At 44.0% G+C, this 20,551-nt stretch overlaps 3 protein-coding genes across 3 annotated transcripts; all 3 read left to right on the top strand.

Moving 5' to 3' along the window:
• Positions 1–1,104: 1,104 nt before the first annotated feature.
• Positions 1,105–2,980, top strand: LOC127555968 (uncharacterized). The gene has a single exon (XM_051988749.1). The coding sequence runs from the start codon at positions 1,658–1,660 to the stop codon at positions 2,789–2,791; it is 1,134 nt and encodes a 377-aa protein (XP_051844709.1). The 5' UTR covers positions 1,105–1,657; the 3' UTR covers positions 2,792–2,980.
• A 966-nt stretch (positions 2,981–3,946) lies between these two features.
• Positions 3,947–5,403, top strand: LOC127558178 (actin-related protein T2-like). Its single transcript, XM_051991407.1, has one exon. It carries the CDS (start codon positions 4,159–4,161, stop codon positions 5,290–5,292), a length of 1,134 nt encoding a protein of 377 aa, XP_051847367.1. The 5' UTR covers positions 3,947–4,158; the 3' UTR covers positions 5,293–5,403.
• Positions 5,404–11,224: 5,821 nt separating this feature from the next.
• On the top strand, positions 11,225–12,495 carry LOC127558177 (actin, clone 302-like). Its single transcript, XM_051991406.1, has one exon. The coding sequence runs from the start codon at positions 11,269–11,271 to the stop codon at positions 12,403–12,405; it is 1,137 nt and encodes a 378-aa protein (XP_051847366.1). The 5' UTR covers positions 11,225–11,268; the 3' UTR covers positions 12,406–12,495.
• Positions 12,496–20,551: the final 8,056 nt, after the last annotated feature.

Raw genomic sequence — 20,551 nt, 5'->3', positions numbered from 1 at the left:
TAGTAGTCTGTACATTTCAACACTGGAATGTGGTCAGATGGATGGAGGGACGGATGAATGGATAATCATTTGGGGGAGGGGGGTAAGAGAAACAGACAGATCAGATGAAGGAAGAGGAAGAACAGAAGGAGAAGGAGGAAAGGGGGAGGGTAAGGAGAAGGGGGAGGAGAAAAATTGAGATATAAAGACAAAAATGAAACAAACCTTGTCCTGAAGGAGCTTATGTTTGATAGATGGGAAAAGAATGAGAAAGAAACAAAGAAATAGAAAAAGAGAGAAAAATAAAAAAGGAGAAAAAAACAAAAAGAAAGAGGAAGAAAAAGGGGAAACAAAAGGAAAAGGAAAGAAAGAAAGAAAGAAAGAAAGAAAGAAAGAAAGAAAAGAAAGAAAGAAAGAAAGAAAGAAAGAAAGAAAGAAAGAAAGAAAGAAAAAAAAAGAAAGAAAGAAAGAAAGAAAGAAAGAAAGAAAGGAAGGAAGGAAGGAAGAAAGGAAGAAGGAAGGAAGGAAGGAAGGAAGAAAGAAGGAAGGAAGGAAGGAAGGAAGGAAGGAAGGAAGGAAGGAAGGGAGGAAAGGAAGGAAAGGAGGGAGAAAAGGAGACAGGGAGGGAAGAAGGTAGGAGCAGAGGGAAGGGAGGAAGAAAGGAAGGAAAGGAGGAAGTAAAGAAGGAAGGAAAACTGCAAATACTAAAGCAACCATGGTGGGGACAGAAAGCTTCTCTCTCTCTCTCTCTCTCTCTCTCTCTCTCTCTCTCTCTCTCTCTCTCTGTCCCTCTATTTCTTCCTCTATCATCTCTCTCTTCTTCCCTCTCTGTCCCTCTTCTCTCTCTGACTCTGTCCTTTCGCTTTCTCTGTGTCTCTGTCTATGTCACACACATGCACACACACATATGCACACACACACACTCACTCTCTCACTCTCTCCCTTCCTCTCTATCCCTCTCTCTTTCTCCCTCTCTCTCTCCTTTTCTCCTCTTCTCCTCTCTATCTCTTTTTTGTGTCTCTGTCTCTGCCTCTCTCTCTCTCCCCTCTCCTCTCCCCTCCCCTCCTTCCCTCCCTCTCCCTTCCTCTTTTCGTCCTTCCTTCCCTTCATCCCTCCATTCCTTCCTCCCTACTTCCCTCTCTCCCTCCCTCCCTTTTTCCATCCCTCCTCCCTCTCTCCATCCCTTTTACCCTCCCTTCATTCCTCTCCCTCCATTCCTCCCTCCCTCCCTTCCTCTTTCTATCCCTCTCTGTCCCCCTCTTTTTCTCCCTTCTTCCTTCTCTCTCTGTCTCTGTCTCTTTCTCTGTGTCTGTCTCTGTCTCTCTCTCTCTCTCTCTCACACACACACACACTCACTCACCAAAGCAGGTCTTCCCTGGATTTGACAGAGAGATCCAGTCTGACCCCATCCGTGTCTTTGCTCCTTGTCATCCAAAGCTTTGTTACTTCATCACCCATTGTTGAGTCCTGGAGGACAGAAATGGGAGAAACCAGAAGGAAAAAGTTCTTCAGGAAACAGTCTGGGCTTGGGGCGACAATGTAGCAGACTCCAACTAAGTTCCTTTGAAAAGACTGGCCCTGTGTGATGTAAGCAGTCTAGAACTTCACGCCTTCTAACCTTCCAGCCAGTTAATTTTCACCCAAAGCCATCTCACCTGGGAGCAAAGCCTCCCTGACCATGCTTGACCCCAAAGTCCTAGAAGTCCCCGCCGTGATATTTGACAATGGCTCTGGACTGTGCAAAGCAGGTATCGCTGGGGACAACGTCCCCCGCTCGGTCATCACCGCCATCGTGGGCCGCTCCAAAGCCAAGGCCACCATGTTGGGAGCTGGACAGAAGGAGTACTACGTTGGAGAAGAGGCGCAGTCCAAGCGAGGGGTGCTGTCCCTGAACTATCCCATCGACCATGGCATCGTGACTTCCTGGGATGACATGGAACATATCTGGAGGCACGTCTACGAGTGCGAGCTGAGAGTCCAGGCCAACGAGCACCCGGTCCTGCTGACGGAGGCTCCGCTCAACCCTCTGCAGAACCGAGAAAAGATGACAGAGATTATGTTCGAGAGCTTTAAGGTGCCCGCCATGTACGTGGCCGTCCAAGCCACGCTGGCCCTCTACGCCTCGGCCCGGACCACAGGAATAGTCATGGACAGTGGAGACGGGGTTACCCACACTGTGCCCATCTATGAGGGCTACTGCTTGCCCCATGCAGTCTCCCGCCTCGACGTCGCGGGTCGGGACATCACCGAGTACCTCATGAGACTTCTGTTGGAAAGCGGACATTCCTTTGTGAGCACTGCCGAGAGAGAGATAGTGAAAGACATTAAAGAGAGGCTGTGCTATGTGACCTTCGACCCCATCCAAGCCATGAAAATTAAGTCAGAAGAAATCCTCAAAGAGTATAAGTTACCAGATGGAAACATTATCAAGATCGGCAACCAGCTCTTCCGAGCCCCCGAAACCCTGTTTATGCCAGCAAACATTGGCGTCGAAGCCCCCGGGGTCCACAAGATGCTCTTTAACAGTATTCGAAAATGTGACATTGACGTTCGGAAAAACCTTTATAGTAATATCTTACTCTCCGGAGGTTCCACGCTCTTCCACGGGCTGGACGAGCGGATTCTGAAAGAGATCCAGCTCCAGGCTCCCGGGGGCATCTCGGTCAGGATCATCGCCCCGCCGGAACGGAAGTACTGCGTGTGGATCGGAGCTTCCATCCTCACCTCCCTCACATCTTTCAAACACATGTGGATCACGACATCGGATTACAAGGAGTTTGGCCCGACCATGGTTCACCGGAAGTGTTTCTGAGAAGAGCGAGGGACTCCTCCTCACTCCCACCCCCCCTACACACACGCAAGTGGAGTCTCAGGACATCAGAGGGGTTTGTCTCAGGAAGCTGTGGACCAGTGAACTACCCTGCATGCCGCCCACCGCTGTTGGTGTTTGAGGTAGCTGGACAAAGTTTAAAGAAAAATAAAGATTTGAAACCAACCAGAACCCAATGCCTTTCATTCAGGCCTCCTTAGAATTTAAGTAGATTTAAGTGGGGAGGGTGGGACCCTGGAGTCGGGAGGTGTGGATCCACATCCGGACTCTGGCCGTTTCTGAGTTTTGTGTGACCCCCTAGCCAAGTCAGAGGGAACCTCTCCGAGGTTCACTCTACGCATCGGTAGAGCGGGGAGGGCCACGATGACACTATGGCTTGTTGGGGGGAAGTCGTCAGGGGCTCATCTTCTAGAATTCAAACCCGACCCTCAGACACTTCCTAGTTGTGTGACCCTGAGCAAGTCACTTCTCCCTGTTCGCCTCGCCTTTCCCACCCGTGAAATGAGCCGGAGAAGGAAACGGCAAAACCGCTCCAGCCTCTCCAACGAGAAAACCCCAATTGCTGTCCCAAAGCAACTGAAAAATGACTAAACGACCAAAATAATCTAGTTGCCTCGGGGTCAGAGATGTCGATAGACCTCCCCGTGACCACACAGCCAGGAAGTGTCAAACTCGGGACTTGAACTTACATCGTCAGACGGATTTTTTTGTGTTTCCCAGAATCCTTTAGCATATGGGTCAGACTAACGTGGCGTCTGAGGTTCCTTCCCACATGCAAAAATGGGATTTCTGATATACTTGCCTTTTATTATGACTTATCTTTTCATGTCTATGGATATCATGACAGGAGGGTCCTTGAAGACTGGGACTTTTACACAAACCTCCTGGCGGACCCGTGGATGGGTTTATTTCGAGGACCTGCCCACGTTTTCCTCATCTCAGTGGTGTTCTCTGAGATACTTTCATACCAAACTGGGAGAGCCGGTCTGCTGATTATCACTGGTCTGAATCCGACTCCTCTCTGACAATTGGGCTGGGGCGGGGGGTGGGGAGAGGAGAGTCTCCCAGGGAAATGGTTGCCTAGCCTTGATTGTTACATAGGGGAAGAATCACCCTTGAAAAGGTTCAGGCCCCAAAGTGGCTAAAGGAAACTCGATCGACCTATCAAAGATGAATGTCCCTCCAGAGCTCTCTGGTCTGGCTAACCCATCTCGGTGCTAGCACGGCAGGGACCCCAGAACCTTGGGTCCACCAACATTCCAAGAGCTTGTCAACTGTCATAAAGCAGTGTAGGGAGGGAAAGAAGAGACCATTTTTATTTTGGCAAGGGAGCAGAGAATGAGCCAAGCATGTTTAACCCACACGTCTTAGAGACTCCCGCCGTCATCTTTGACAATGGGTCGGGACTGTGCAAGGCTGGCGTGTCGGGAGAGATAGGTCCTCGGCACGTCATCACCACGGTCATCGGGCATCCTAAGTTCAAAATGGGGGGCTCGGAGCAGAATCAGAAGCTGTATTACGTTGGGGAGGAGGCTTTATACAAGTCGGAGTCCTTATTTTTGCAGTATCCTATTGAGCGAGGGATCATCACGTCGTGGGAGGACATGGAGAAGCTCTGGAGGCACCTCTTTGACTGGGAACTTGGGATTAAGCCTTCCGAGAGACCAGTGCTCATGACGGAGCCATCCCTGAACCCCAGGAACAACCGGGAGAAGACGGCGGAGATGATGTTCGAGAGCTTCAAAGTGCCCGCTTTCTACCTCTCCGATCAAGCAGTGCTGGCGCTCTACGCTTCGGCCTGCGTCACGGGGCTGGTGGTGGACAGCGGCAACAGCGTCACCTGCACCGTCCCTGTGTTTGAGGGGTACTCCTTGCCTCACGCGGTGTCCAAACTCTACGTGGCAGGGAAGGATATCACCGAGCATCTCATGAGACTGTTGGTAAACAGCGGGCGATCCTTCCCTTGCGCACTGGACAAAGGACTGGTGGACGACATCAAGGAAAAACTCTGCTATGTGGCCTTAGATCCAGAGAAAGAGCTGAGCAGGAGACCAGAGGAAGTCACCAGAGATTACAAACTCCCCGACGGGAAAGTCATCCGTTTCGGAGACCAGTTGTTCCAGGGACCCGAGATCCTCTTCGCCCCAGAACAACTCGGTATACATCTCCCGGGGCTTTCCAAAATGGTTTCCAACAGTATCCTGAAATGTGATGCTGACATTCAGAAGTCTCTTTTCGGAGATATTCTGCTCTCTGGTGGTTCTTCCCTCTTCCCTGGACTGGATGACCGATTGATGAAAGAAACAGAGCAGCAAGCCCCAAAGAGTGTTCCCATCAAGATAACAGCTCCCCCAGATCGGTGGTTCTCCACGTGGATTGGAGCCTCCATTGTAACGTCACTGAGCAGTTTCAAGCAGATGTGGGTCACTGCCATGGATTACAGAGAATTTGGGACATCTGTGGTCCAGAGAAGATGCTTCTAAAAGTCTTTGATGAACCAGCTTATCACAGACACACAGTTCTTACATTTCGTAGGTGAAGCATGCAAAAGCTTATGTGACAAGGTATAAAATAAAATGGAAAAAAAAAAAGAATGGAAAGCATCGGGGCAATTTCTTCTCTACTTTGTTTCCATTCATTTGCGGCATACTAAATTTGCAGTCGGTCAGTGAACAAGCATTTATTAAGTGCCTACTGTGTGCCCTGTTAATCCCTAGAGATGGAAAGCAAAGCAAAAATAGCCCCTCCTTTCAGGAAAACAACCTAGTAGGGGCAAGCGGTAACCTGGGTTCAAACCGCCTGATTATGGCACAGGTTACTAAAAAATTAGGTTTTGGGATAGCTTTAAAATGCCTACAAATTAGTGAGTAAGTCCCAACAAGCTTTCTAAGACTTAGAAAACCAACATAATTTCTCCAGGGTCATAACTGCAGTTAGAATCAGAGAAAGGATTTGAATTTAGTCTCTACTGAAAGAAGGCACCTTGGCTCTAGGAAACCAAGGCCCTGAATTCAGATCCCATCTCAGACACCTATGTGATTTTAGATATGTCAGCTTCTCCATTCTGGGCACTAGCTTATTTGCAAAAGTAAGAAGAAATGGGCTCAAAGACCTCTAAGGTCCCTTTGGGCTTCTATCTGATCCCATGTTTTGCTTGTTGAATTTGTAAACTTTCCAGGCAAAAGTAAACGTTACTCCAGCACAGGTACAAGGGGGAGAAAAAGAAGGAAAAGTCTTTAAAGAATCATACAGTTTAATAAGTGATGCTTAAGATATTAAAAGAGAAGCACTAGTCATTCTTACAAGACTGAAGGAGAGTAGTATGTGAAGGGTAGGGAGTGCTGAAAGACTTGAGCAGTGCAAAGATTGCCTGGGATGGATCAGGTCTTTGGAGGAGGGCAGTGGGAAGGAAGGGAGGAAAGGTGGGGAATGTCAAGGACTTCAATGGTAGATTTTACTTGATAGACTAGAGGAGTGTGTATGTTTGTGTGTGTGTGAGAAAGAGACATGAAGGTGTGAGAAGAGAGAGAAGAAAGAACAGATTAAAAAGGAGAGAGATGGGGGAAGGAAGGAAGGAAGGAAAACAGGAAAGAAAAAAAAGAAAAAAGGAGGAGAAGGAAGGAAGGAAGGAAGGTTGGAAGGAAAGAAAAGGAAAAAAAGAAAGGAAGGAAGGAAGGTTGGAAGAAAGAAAGTAACTAGGTAGGAAGACAGGAAGGAAGGATGTAAAGGGAGGAAGGAAGCAGAGGAAAAGAGAAAAAGGAGGGGGGAGAGAGAGAGAGAGAGAGAGAGAGAGAGAGAGAGAGAGAGAGACATAGAGAGACATAGAGAGACAGAGACACAGAAAGACAGAGACAGAGACAGAGACAGAGAGACAGAGAGCTACAGAGACAGACAGAAACAGAGCCAGAGAGACAGAGATACAGAAAGAGAGAGAGACAGAGACAGAAACAGAGACACAGAGACAGAGCTATGGCTGTATGTTTCAGTTTCATTCAGAAGGCCCTTGTGGATACTATCCCAGTGATGCTGGCTTTGTTTCTCTGCGTTTGTTCCCTGTGTCCGTACTGCTCTCCCAACATCCCAAAGCCATCCAGAGAACCTCAGGAAATGCTCCAGAATGACTCTCAGCATGACGAGGAGGCAGCTCCTTCTGGGCAGCTTACCTTCCACCAGTCACCTAGCCGAGGGCTGAAGGCAGCTGTTGGGGGGCCGTGTTGGCCGTCTAGGAGAGGGTGGGAATGGCTTTGAACTCTTCCTGGGAACAACCGTGGTTCCCATGTTAGGGTTTGGAGAAAGGGATGGAAGGGAGGCGGAACTCCTCAAGGGAAGGGGAAGCACCAACAGTCCTGGGAATGAGAACAAGCTAGCAAGGAAGCAAATCCTTATAAATTACCTACTATGCGGCAAACCCAGAGCCAAGTGCTTGACAATGACTGGAATCAGAGAATCTGATTTTGAACCCTGTTTTCCCATGGACGACCTTGGATGCCTCGCTTGGGGGTTCTGGGTTCATGTGGGTAAAATGAAGGGACTAGGCGGGCTGTCCCCTAAGGTCACTTCCACCCAGGAGTCTGCTGGAGCAGCTCCAACCAGCTGGGAAGCCCATTGTTAAATTTTCAGTGTAAAAATTTGCATCTCAAAAATTTGCAAACACTACAAAATCAGGATTTTAAAAAGTAATAGAGGAAAATGTTTACAATGAATATTAAGCTTAAAAGTGTGTAATGAGTATTAGGATCCTTACCCCCTGAAGAGTCAGTAGTTAACCATTTTCTAGCACATCCATTTTCAACTCTCAAATCACACTTTCAGAGACAGAAGGCAGCATGTCAGGCCATCTAGTCAAGCAAGACACCCAACAAAGGCTCATGTAGACTGCTTTAAAAATCTGCGCCGAAGAGCAACAGACTACTTACAAGACTGCCTATTAACTTTTTAGATTAAAAAAAAAGATTCTTTACTTAAGCCTAAAGTTTCCTGTTGAGGGCACCTAGATGCTATAGTGGAAATCAGGAAGACTCATGTTGATGAGTTCAAATCCAGTTTCAGACACTTCCTAGTGGTGTGACCCTAGACAAGTGACTTCACTCTGTTTGCCTCAGTTTCCTCGACTGTAAAATGAGCTCCAAAAGGAAATGGCAAACCACTTCAGTTTCTTTGCCAAGAAAACCCCAAAATGGAGTCATGAAGAGGCAGATATGGTTGAAAAATAACTGACAATAACAAAAAATTTCTCTTAGTAACTTTCATTGCCTTCTGAGACCAAATAGAATAAGGATAATTCTTCTTTTACCACTCAAAGATGGCTATCATGTCCCACTCCTTAAGTCTTCTCTTCCCAGGTTTCAAACACTTCTCACCCAGCATAAGTTCAAGGCTCTTAACTATCTTGTTTGCCCCACTTTGAAGCTCTTCAAATTAACAATCTCCATAAAACATATCACCTCATAACTGAATCCTCTAAAGACTCCAGGTGTGCACTAACTAGGGAAGGATACAGAGGTGCTGTCATCTCTCAGGGGGTCCTGGACACTACACCATTCAATATCACCTAAGACTCCATTCTTTTTACTTAGTTTTCAGAGGATTCTATTTTCCCAGGCTGAACTTGTGGGTCCACTCAAACCCTAAGATCTTTTTTTCAGATGAAAAATGATTTAGTTTTTCCCAGTGCCCATTAATCTTAATATCTTTTCTCTGAGATTATCCCCATTTGGGTCCCGCCCATATGTTTTTGGTAATGCTCTTTGCATGCTGTCTCTCCCATTAGATTGTGAGTTTCTTGAGAGCAGGGATTGGTTTTGCCTTTCCACATACACACACATACACATTTAGCACAGTAGCCTGTACGTAGTAAGTGCCTATATACAAGCCCTATTTCCTTCAACTTACTTGTGAAATTGATTTTTTAAAATATAAAAGTTTATGGGAAACATTTTTACAGTCAAGGTATCTGATAAAGGCCTCATTTCTTAAATATATAGAGAATTGACTCAAATTTATAAGAATTCAAGCCTTTCTCCAATTGATAAACGGTTAAAGAATATGAACAATTTTCAGATGGAGAAATTAAAATCATTTCTAGTCATACAAAAAGGTGCTCATTATTGGTCAGAGAAATGCAAATTAAGACAGCTCTGAAGTACCATTACACACCTGTCAGATTGGCCAAGATGACTGGAAAAGATAATGATGAATATTGGAGGAAAGGTGGAAAAATTGGGATACTGATACATTGTTAGTGGAACTGTGAACGGATCCAATCATTCTGGAGAGCAATTTGGAACTATGCCCAAAGGGCTATCAAACTGTGTATACCCCCTTTATCCAGCAGTGTTTCTACTGGGCTTATATTCCAAAGAGATCTTAAAGGAGGGTTCAGTGTGTTAAACAATCCTTTTAATTTTGGGCCAGCTTCAAATTTAACAAGGAAACAATCTATGCTTTACCCAAGTCATCACTAATAATTTTAATAGCACAGGGTCAAATCTATATCACAGAGGTGTCCAACTTTCTAAAGACACTAGCCAGACCATTTGGACTGTTTTTCTTCTTATTTATAAGTCTTTCATCACCCATTTTAGAAAAATCTTCATATTTATTCATAAGAAATCCAACCTGATTTCTCTATCTCTTCTTCCCCCAATCCAAAGGCACTCAAACTCCCGCACACAGAGAATGGAATTATTCTTGTTGGGAAGACACAAAAGCATCTTGGTAAAAAAAATAATAAAAGTACCCTATTCATCTCAGTTCTCTAAACTGTCCTTTAAACCACACAACAATATTAGAATCCTAGAAGCATCTGTGACAAAGATGCCATGTATTTTTATTTTTTCCCAGTGGGTACCATGCAGCCCCAGAAACCCGGGATCTTCCTTCCTCAATTCAGCTTCCATTTCCCGATCTTCTCCAGATAATGGGTCCTTCTTCATAGCTTCAGTCTTCATCCCTGCCAGGAGTCACTCAGAGCCCCACTTTTACTCTAAAACTCAAGACTATATCTCATTCCTCAAAGTCATTTGTCTTTGGTGCTTGAATGAGTAAGGCGTTACCAACTACAATCTTCCTGAGTATTAGATTAGGATAGACCACTGAGCTTTACTATTGACTTTACCTAACACCCACCAGGTCTTGCCATCCAGCTTTCTGCTATACTCTAAGGACTCCTAGGCTTTATCATCAATCTGACTTCAACTAAATCCTTCTACATATGTTTTATAGAATGTAAGCTCTTTCAGAATAGAAAGAGGCTGCCTCTCTTTTCTATTTATATTCCTATTACTTAACATATAATAAGCACTTTTTTGTTGTTTAGCCATTTGGTTGAGTCAGACCCTTTGTGACCCCATTTTGGGGTTCTCTTGGCAAAGATCTTGAAGTGGTTCATCATTTTCTTCTCCAGCCTATTTTATAGATGAGGAAACTGAGGCATAAAGGGTAAAGTGACTTGAAGTCACACAACTAGGAAGTGATTGGGAATGGATTTGAGTTTTCTGTCCTCCTGGCTCAGAGTCCAGCACGCTAGTTGTCTAATAAGCACATAAAAGCATTATCATTGCTTTCTATTTATTATTTTTAAAAGAACCATGTGTTTGAAGTCAGAAGAGCTGAGTTTGAATCCCAACCCTGTCCCTTACCAGCTGTGTAATCTTCAGCAAGTCTATTTACATACTTTAGACCCCATTTTTCTTAGCCATGAAGAATGGCATTGGGTTGGATGACCTCTAAGGTCCCTTTCCCTGCTGAGAATATACTGGCTCTGTGATTTGGTGAATAGGTCCCGGGAAGTTGCCTGAAGAACAGACAAATTCAACAATTTGCCCACTGTCACACAGCCATTAATAATAATATTAACAACAATAGTAATATCTATGTGCCAAGTACCACACTAAGCACTTTACAATTATTATTTCATTTGATCCTCAAAATAACCCTGGAACGTAGAGGTTTCTATTTTCCCCATTTTACAGATGAGTAAACTGAGGCAAACAGATTAAATGAATCGCCTAAGATCGTACAACTGGTAAGCCTATGAAACTGGATTTGAACCTCCAGATTAAAGATCTATCACAGATCTCATTTGGACTTATATTTTCCTAACTCCAAAATCCAGTACTTAATTCACCATGCCCCACTGCTCCTCCTGGGGATATACATTAGTCCTAAAAAATGGAGGGTGAAGGGAAGGGATAGGAAAAAGTTTAGAGAGGAAATTGTTTGGAATGGAAGTACTCCCCGCCCCCAGTTGGAGATCAGCCCAGTATCTTTAGTTAGTCCATAGAAAGAATAGTCTTTAAGCTTGTATGACCAAGGATATACTCCACCCTTTAAAACAAGAGGCTCCTGGAATGCCTGCTTTTGTGAAGATGGGATTCTAGAACTCCAAGAAGGAGGTATTCCATTCCATTTCCTCAGTCCACATTCATGGCTCTCCAGTTTCCCATCCAGTGGGGATTATGGTCTCTGAAATAACTAAGATTCCATCTGCCATCCTTGACAATGGATCAGGGCTGTGTAAAGTCGGCATTTCAGGGGAGCAGAGTCCCCGATTCATCCAAGCCACAGTCCTAGGTTATCCCCAAAATATCATCCCCAAGGCAGATACAGAGCCCAAGGCATGCTATGTTGGACAAGACGCCCAGGATAAGAGAAACATCCTCACGTTGAGATATCCAATGCAACATGGGATTGTCACCTCCTGGGATGACATGGAAAAGATCTGGAAGCATCTGTATGAACACGGCCTCAGAGAGCCCCCCGAGCTGAGACCCGTGCTCCTGACCGAAGCGCCTCTGAATCCTCCCGAGAACCGAGCCAAGATGATAGAGATCTTCTTCGAGACGTTCCAAGTGCCAGCCCTCTACGTGGCTCTCCAGGGTCTCATGGCGCTGTACGCCACAGGGAAAAACACGGGCATTGTTTTGGATTGTGGGGATGGAGTCACTGGGGTCATCCCCATCTACGAGGACCGCTGCCTCCTCCAAAGCATGTCCAGGTCCGATTTTGCAGGGAGAGATGTCACCAACTACCTATCCAGGCTGCTCTTGGAGAGAGGTATCCACCTGGTGAACAAGGGCAACAAGGACGTGGTCACGGACATCAAAGAGAGACTGTGCTACGTCATCCCCGACCCACACGAACGAAAGAAGGCGACGACCATCGATTGCTCCATGTACAATTACATCCTTCCCGACGGTCACTCCATGCAAATCGGGGAGGAGTTGTTCCAAGTCCCCGAGTCCCTCTTTCAGCCCTCGAAGGCGGGCTCCTCATCTCCTGGGATTCACAAATTAGTCTTCAAAAGCGTGATGAAAAGCAGCCACCACTTCCAGAAAGACCTTCTGAAGAATCTGATCCTGTCTGGAGGCTCTACCCTGTGCCCGGGGCTGAAGAAGAGGCTCTGGATGGAGCTGGAGTCTCTCCTCAAAGGAAGCCCCAACGTCAACATCACAGCACCCAGCGACCGCCTTTTGTCCGTGTGGATCGGCGCTTCCGTCATCACGAGTCTATCCACCTTTGAGCAGATGTGGGTCTCCAGAGCGGCCTACCATGAGATTGGCCCCGCGGTAATTCAGGAGAAATGCTTCTGGTGAGACGAGCATCCCTGGACCACAGACAACATCTAGAGTATCAGAAAATACACACATTTCCAACCAAAAAAGACTGCAGTGTGTGTGGGTGATTTTGAGAATGTTTTCTCTGAAACGTGAGCTGGGTGTCTTGATCCTGTAATGGATCCTGAAGTTGTAAGTCCAAGCTCGAGGTCTCCCTGAATCCAGTGCTGAGAGCCTCCTCGCTTAAGAAAAGGGGCTTATTAGGGCTCTTGGCTTGCAGCTACATACTTGCAAGGGACCACTCTCATGTGGGACCCAAAAGTCTTCAGAGTTCTTGCTTCTCTGCTTCCAGTGGCCCCAAATGCTCTAAACTACTTCAGATCAGGGCTCGGGCCTTCTGGGACCCCTTATATACTTTCCACACTACATTTAGAGGCAGGTGGCTCAATATATACATATATATGTGTGTGTGTGTGTGTGTATATATATATATATATATATATATATATATATGTGATGGATGAATGATATGAATGAGTGATGATTGAATGAATGACAGAAAATGGCAGAATAACCATTCTGTCTTTTTTTCTACAATTCCATCTTGTCTTAGTATGTCTGAGAGGCAAGTTTAAAGCACTATTCTCCAATCCACTAAGATCATTGATCATGTGACTAGGCAGATAATCCAGTAAACTCACCAACATTATCAATTGTAGAGAAGGCAGAGGAACTTTTTTTACCTCTCCCAAGTTCTAGTGTTTCATCATAAGAAGCAGAACACCAAACCTAAAGTCAGGAGGACCCAAATTCAAATCCAGCCTCAGATGTTTCCTAGTGTGATCCCAGCCAAGTCACTTCCCTGCTGTCTGCCTCAGTTTCTTCATATTTATAATGGGGATAATAATGGCACCGCCTTGCTAAGGTTGCTGGATGTTGTCTGTAGTCCAGGGATGCTAGGTTGAAGACTAAATGAGATGATTGTTAAAAAATACATAGCACAGTGCCTGACACATAGTAAACAATTTATAAATGTTAGCTATTATTATCATTGCAGCAAAATCTAAATTTTATTTAAATATATTTATATGTTTAATTTTAAATTATAGATTAATTTAATTTACACATATTGTTTTAAAATACATATTAATGTTTCTGAAAGAATGAAGGAATTAACAAATAAATGAGAGTGCTGCAGAAGGAAATCAAGAGATCTATATACAATCCAAGTCTTTATTGAGGATGTGCTGTGCAATTAGCTTGATACTTGACACTGGAGATACAAAAATAGTATTATTAATAATAATAACTAACATTTATGTATCACTTAAGGTTTGCAAAGTACTTTACATACAGTGTCCCAAATGACTTAATGAATCATAAACTTCAATGGTTCACTTGATCCAGGCACCCACTTTATGAAGGAAGTACAAATACTACTTTGAAAGTGAGGAAATAGATGCTGAGAGATATTAAGTGATTTGTTTAGGGAAACACAAAAAGTGTTTGGGGTAGGATTCAAACTCAGATCTTCTGAATTCCAAGGGATCTATTCATGATATTATCTAGAAAAAGAATAGTCTCTTCCCCTAAAAGGATTATACATTATACTGGGAAGGTGCCAAACATGGAAATAGATAAACATTTAAGACATAATTTGTGGAGGAAGGAAAAAGCATCCATGATGAGAGGAGGAGGAAAACTAGAAAGGCTCTTTTGTAGGAGATGACATATGAGCCGAGCTTTAAACTAGAGATTCTAAGAGGCAGGGGTGAGGGGGAAGGAAAAGTGCATTGAAGGCCTGAAGGACAAACAGACTATGTGAAATCCTGGAGGTGGGAGATCAGAGGATCATAGATGAAATGCTATGGTCAGGGAGCAGCAAGCTGGTCAATAAAATCCAGAGTATGTGAGTGATAGTCATATATAATAAATTAAAATGGTATCCTGAAAGTCAGCTTATAAAGAGCCTTAAATGCCAACCCAAGGAGTTTGTATTTTATCCTAGAGGCGATAGGGAGCCATTGAAAGTTGTTAAGAAAAGGAGCGATATAGCTACATGGCTCTGTAATATTATCTTGACAGTTGTATAAAAGTTCGAATCTGGAAGCCAAAAGTCCAATTGGGAGACTACAGAAACTATCCACGTAAAGGTAATAATGGCTTGAATTAAAATGGCAGCCTTTTAGTTGGAAAGAAAATGGGTCAGAGGGATATTTTGAAGGTAGAATCAAGGAGACTTGGCAAGTAACTATATATGAGATCGGTTGGGGAGAGGAGCTGGGAAAGGGAACGCTCAAAAGACCAGGATGACTTCATGGTTACAAAACTGGATGCCTGGGAGGACACCAATGCTCGCAACCAAAATGAGGACGTTTGGAGGAAGGATGAGTTTAGTGGGAGAAGATAAGTTCTGTTTGGGATATGTTAAAAAAAAAAAGGGGGGGAAATATTTCGTAATTTGCTCCCCCTCCCTTGCTGTGTGACTGGACAGATTATCTCCCCCTAAGAGTGCATCAATTGCCCAATCTGTACAATGGATTAGTTTCTCTTCTACCTAAATCATGGGGAAGAAATAACTGTTGAAGATACTCAGAAGACTTCAAAGGAAAGATATGAATGGTGTTATTGTTTCAAAAGTTGTTCCTTACCGTACTCTGCTTTAAAATGGGTATGATCGTTCTGAGCAATGTTCAAGATAGGGAAGAGAAGGGCAGGAAAACAGCCCTATTCTAGAACTGATCACAATAAAGCTATTCATTTGACTTGGAGAAGCAGTGATGATCTGGGTGGGAACCTGCAGCTGGGAAAGGGTGGAGGGGAGGAGAGAAATATTTGGCTTTTCCGTGTTGTTTCCCTGATTCTTAAACAAAAACACAAGTCTCCCTGTTGTTCTACAGCTGAAGGAAAGGAGGGAAAGAGACAGACAGACGGAGAGGCAGAGACAGGGAGAGCTCAGAGAGACAGAAAGTCAGAGGGAGATAGCAAAGAGATCAAGGGAGACAAACATGGTGGAAAGACAGACAGATGGAGGGAAAGAGGTAGATTTTTTTAAAGAAAAAAGGAGAGGGAGAGGAAGAAGAGGAAAAGAGAGGGAATGAGAAATGGAAGAGAGGAGAAGGGAGGGGAGAAGAGAGGAAAGAGAGGAAGATTCTATGGGCATAGCAGTGACAGAAGCAGAATTGAGTCAATACGCAAGGAGAGGGATAGAGGAGAATTCAGGAATTTTATATCTAAAAATAAGGGGAATTGAGTCAGACAAAGAAGGGCCATGCTCCTCCCTTTGGGCACAGGGGTTGAAGATGCAGACAGAAAAGACAATCGCCCTGGCCAGCCTCCAAGTCTTGCTATTAGCCTTGCCCAGTTGGAGGCAGCTTCCTTTGATATCCCCTTCCCCCCAGCCCAGCCCATCTTGTTCCTGCTGTCTGGCGCACATTGCCCAGTACGAGCCATTGGCAATCCCCGGTCCCTTGATTCTCCCTTCCCCTGCCCCCACCCTCAGAAGCTGTTCTGTTCCCACAAGTTCCTCCAACTGGACACACGGCCATCTAAATTGAGGCGGATTCATCCGATGTTGGGAAACAACTATTTTTCCAAACAGTTAGGAGCTGGAGGAGAGAAGTGGTATTGTGGGGGAACCGTCCGTTCTCTCCTCTGGAAAGGAATACCAGAATCCAAACTTTCTACCCCCAAAACGTGGGAGGTAGGGATCTGTGGGTGGGGTAGGGAAGGAGAATCCATCCATCCCAAGGAGCTCCCCAAGCCTTGTCTGCCTCCCAAAGTCCCCGGTAGCCTAAAAGGAAACCACAACTAGCTGGATGTCAGAGGAGGAGCCTTCCAGTAAAGTCCCTCCTATATGAGGTAGTTGCTTAATAAATGCCCAGGCTAGGAAGACTTAGCCAGAAGTGTCCAGATATTCCCCAACAAAAGGAAAGGGCGTAGCTTGGTCCAAAGGGTCCATTGGAACACGAATCCTCTTCATTCTATTCAACCAATCCCCAAACTAATCGGTTACCGAGCCTCGTCCATCCTGCTCCACCTAATCCACAGCCCGCATTCGCTCCCTTCCCATCCCACCATCCCAGGTTAAGCTCTCATTACTTCTCACCTGGACTATTGCTATAGTCTCCTAAGTGGACACTGCTTCCAGCCCCATCCCTGTCCAACCCAAGCCACACAGCAGCCCAACTGATCTTTCTAAAACAGAGATCTGGCCATATCCATTTCCCATAACTTTTAATGACTCCCTATTGCCTGCAGGATACAGTACAAATTTCTCCATGTGACATTTAAAACCTTTCACAGACTGTCTCCAGGCTGGCTTTCCAGGTTTATTACATATTATCCTCCCACACATACACACAAATACATTCTATCCTTCTTACTTGCCACATTGTAACCAGGATTCTATTATCTCTCACCTCTGCGCCTTTGACTGGGTTTTTATGATGTACTCTCTCCTTATTTCTACCTCTTCAAATGTATAGCTTCATTTAAAAATAAGCTCATGGGGCAGCTAGGTGGTGCAGTGGATAGCACACCAGCCCTGAAGTCAGGAGGACCTGAGTTCAAATGTGGCCTCAGATACTTCATACTTCCTAGCTGTGTGACCCTGGGCAAGTCACTTAACTCCAATTGTCTCAGCATAAATAAATTAATTAATTAAATAAATAAGCATAAGAAGTGGCACTCATGTGTCACTTCCTATAAGAAGACTTTCCAAAGATAATGATGAATGTTGGAGGGGATGTAGGAAAACTGGGACACATACATTGTTGGTGGAGTTGTTAAGTGATCCACCCATCCTGGAGAGCACTATGGAACTGTATCCAAAGAGCTATAAAACTCTGCATACTCTCATCCAGCAGTGTCTGTATTGGATCAGTATCTCAAAGAGATCACAATGAAGGAAAAGGACCCACCTGTGCAAAAATGTTTGTGGCGGCCCTTTTTGTAGTGGCAAGAAACTGGAAACTGAGTGGATGCCCAGCAGTTGGAGAATGGCTGGGTAAATTGTGGTATATGAATGTTATGGAATATTATCTTTCTATAAGAAATGATTGGCAGGATGATGTAAGAGAGACTGGGGAGACTTAGATAAACTGATGCTGAGTGAAGTAAATAGTACACAGCAACAACAAAACTATACCGTGATTCTGATGGATGTGGCTGTTTTCAACAGTGAGATAATTCAGGCCAGTTCCAATAGACTTATGATGGAAAGAGCCATCTACGACCAGAAAGAGATCTAGGGGGCCTGAGTGTAGATCACAACATAGTATTTTTACTTTTTGTTGTTGTTTGCTTGCTTTTTGTTTTCTTTTTTCCTTTTTTTCCTTTTTGATTTTTTTTTTTTGTGCAGCGAGATGATTATAAAAATACGTGCAATATTGCACATGTTTAGGATATATTGGATTACTTGTTGTCTAGGGGGAAAAGGTGGAGGGAAAGGAGAGAAAAAAATTGGAATGCAAGGTTTTGCAAGATTAGATGTTTTATTCATTTGGAAAATAAAAAGTTTTATTTTTAAAAATTAAAAAGAAGGTTTTTCCTGAAGTTCTTGATTATTAGAGGCCTCTGATCATTTCTTAAATTATCCTATGTGTGGATATGTTTATATTTTTTATCTCACCTGGCCTGGCTGGTTTTTGTCTTCTGGTTTTGCCTCCCCAGCATGGTACCCTTATGTGTAGTAGGTGTTTAATAAATGCTTGTTAGATCAGACTGGATTTGATCCTAACTCTGGACATCAGGACACTGGTTCTAATACTTTTTGCCATTAGGGCATTCTGAGGCTGACTTAATCATTTCTCCTCTCTGAGGAGTAATTTGCATTTTGTTCATCTATAAAATGAGATTAGATTAAAAGATACTTATAATTTTTCTCAGTTCTTCAATCCCAAAATCTATGACCTAAAATGCTGGAGGCAAAGTGAGCCATCAGGATAAACAATGGTCTTGGAAGTCAGAAAACCTGGCTTCAGATGTCAATGTCCCTAAGTCTCAGTTTTCTCCTCTAGAGAATAGAATAATTGAACCAGAGGACCTCTGAAGTCTCTTCAAGTTCTTCACCATCTAGACTTTTCTGGAACTCTTCATCTTCCTAATGGACTCCCTTAAATGTGGCCCCCAGAACTAGTAACTTTGGGGAAATACCCTTCTCTGGGCTTCTGCCTCCTTAGCTATAAAATGGGCAAGTTGGACTTAATTGGCCCATGAAGTCTCTTCCAATTATAGATCTAAGATCCTATGTTTCTATGGCCTAAATTCTAGGTCTAATACTTAAAGTTATATAACTCTGGACAACTCACATTCTCTGTGAGCCTCAGTTTCTTTATTTGGTAAAAATGGGAGCAATAATAACTGATAGACATATTTTGGATTTGGTTGTTGTGACCTGAGCCACTGGACACTAGGCCCAGTGACCTGGATGCTTACACATGGGACAGGCTAACCCAGGGGATGGGACACTCAAAACTTATTCAGACAAGAAGAAATAAGAAGGCACAGAACAAATGTCCTCATCACCCTGGTAAGAGCATCTGCTGGAGATTTCAAATCAAAAGTGACTTTTTCTACCCCCATAATACAAGAGAAGATCCTTCCAGCCCAGAGCATGGAGTCCCTGGAGGGTTCCTGGGCTCCCTGGGGAAGCGAATGTGGGTCCTGAGCCCACCAGAGAAACTGTTATGAAACTTGATGCAGGGGCCTGAAATCCTATTTATCTTTCTGCATGGTACCTTTTAGCAGAGCATTGGAAATTAGTAAACAAGTGAGGTAAAACTGCAGACAGTTTAAATATTTTACAGCTCACTGACTTCCATATGAGAGGGGATTTACTTCGCTTAAGTGTTTAGACTCTGCTTCTATAATCCAATGCAGAGAAACTATAAGAGCAGAGAGAAGGGAAGAGAGACAGAGACAGAGACACAAAGACACAGATAAAAGTGGATGGGTAGAGGGAAAAAAGATGAGACAGAAAGAGTGAGAGAAAGACATGGAGAAAGGAGAAGGAGAGAGAGAAACGAAGAGACAGAGAAAGAAGGAGAAACAGAAAAAAGAGGAAAGTGAGGAACAAAAGACAGACAGACAGAAACAGAAGGAAAGATAGAAGGGGAGAAAAAGGAAAAGAGAAAGACATAAGAGAAATGGGGAGAAGAGAAATGAAGAGACAGATAGAGGAAGAGAGAGAAACAGAAAAAAAAGGGAAGCAGGACGAGAGAGAAAGGCAGACAGAAACAAAAGGAAAGATAGAAAGAGGAAGAGAGAGAGAAAGAGGGACAAAGACATAAACAAGGAGGGAGAGAGAAAGAAGACAGAGAGAGACAGGAGAGAGAGAGAAATGGAGACAGTGACAGAAAGGAAAGAGGGGAAAGAAAAAACAAAGAAAAGGAAAAAGACACAAAGACAGAATTAAGGAAGAAGGAAGAACAGAAAAACAAGAAAGCACAGGGTAAGACTACTAGAGAAACTAAAAAAGAAGGCCCCACCCTGCTCCCCCAGAATTGGGAATCAAGGACAAAACACACGTGTGTGTGTGTGTGTGTGTGTATAATTTTAATATTGTCTTAACAGAAGTCCTGGGAACACTTATATATATATGTGTGTGTGTGTGTGTGTGTGTGTGTGTGTGTGTGTATGTATATATATATATATGCAGTTTTATATATATGTGTTTATGTATACATATAGTTTATATATACATATAAACTATATATATATATATATATATATATATATATATATATATATATATATATATATATATATATAAACACACATATAGTATATTGTGTGTGTATCTTAAGAAGTATAAGGGCCACAAGTGCCCTTATAGATGAAGAAACTGAGGCTACTGAAGATTATAGAATGTGTCCAAGATGATCCAGGTGAGGTTTGAATCCCCACCTTGTGTACTCTCGATCCAGTTCTCTGTATCCTACTACAAGCTTTATGTCATGACACATGGACAGGGCTCTTCTATTTAGTGCTAGAAGATAGAGCTGAGACCCACATGGAGGAGAGAGAAATATTGTGGGCAAAGAGAGTCACAGGGAGACAGAACGTTCTTCCTGACATGGGGCCAAACCTTCACGATAAATGCTGGACGGGACCTCCAGCATCATCTCTTCCAGCCTCATGTCTGGAGGCTCCTGACTCCCCTGAGGCAGTCAGTCTCCACTTA

Source organism: Antechinus flavipes, chromosome 3 (assembly GCF_016432865.1).
Source record: "Antechinus flavipes isolate AdamAnt ecotype Samford, QLD, Australia chromosome 3, AdamAnt_v2, whole genome shotgun sequence".
NCBI lineage: Eukaryota > Metazoa > Chordata > Mammalia > Dasyuromorphia > Dasyuridae > Antechinus > Antechinus flavipes.
Note: the sequence above shows the minus strand (reverse complement) of the source record. Positions and strands in the feature narration are given on the sequence as shown.

Excerpts from the sequence above, each read along its gene's own strand:
- LOC127555968 (XM_051988749.1), top strand. The coding sequence starts at position 1,658 with ATGCTTGACCCCAAAGTCCTAGAAGTCCCCGCCGTGATATTTGACAAT.
- LOC127558178 (XM_051991407.1), top strand. The coding sequence starts at position 4,159 with ATGTTTAACCCACACGTCTTAGAGACTCCCGCCGTCATCTTTGACAAT.
- LOC127558177 (XM_051991406.1), top strand. The coding sequence starts at position 11,269 with ATGGTCTCTGAAATAACTAAGATTCCATCTGCCATCCTTGACAATGGA.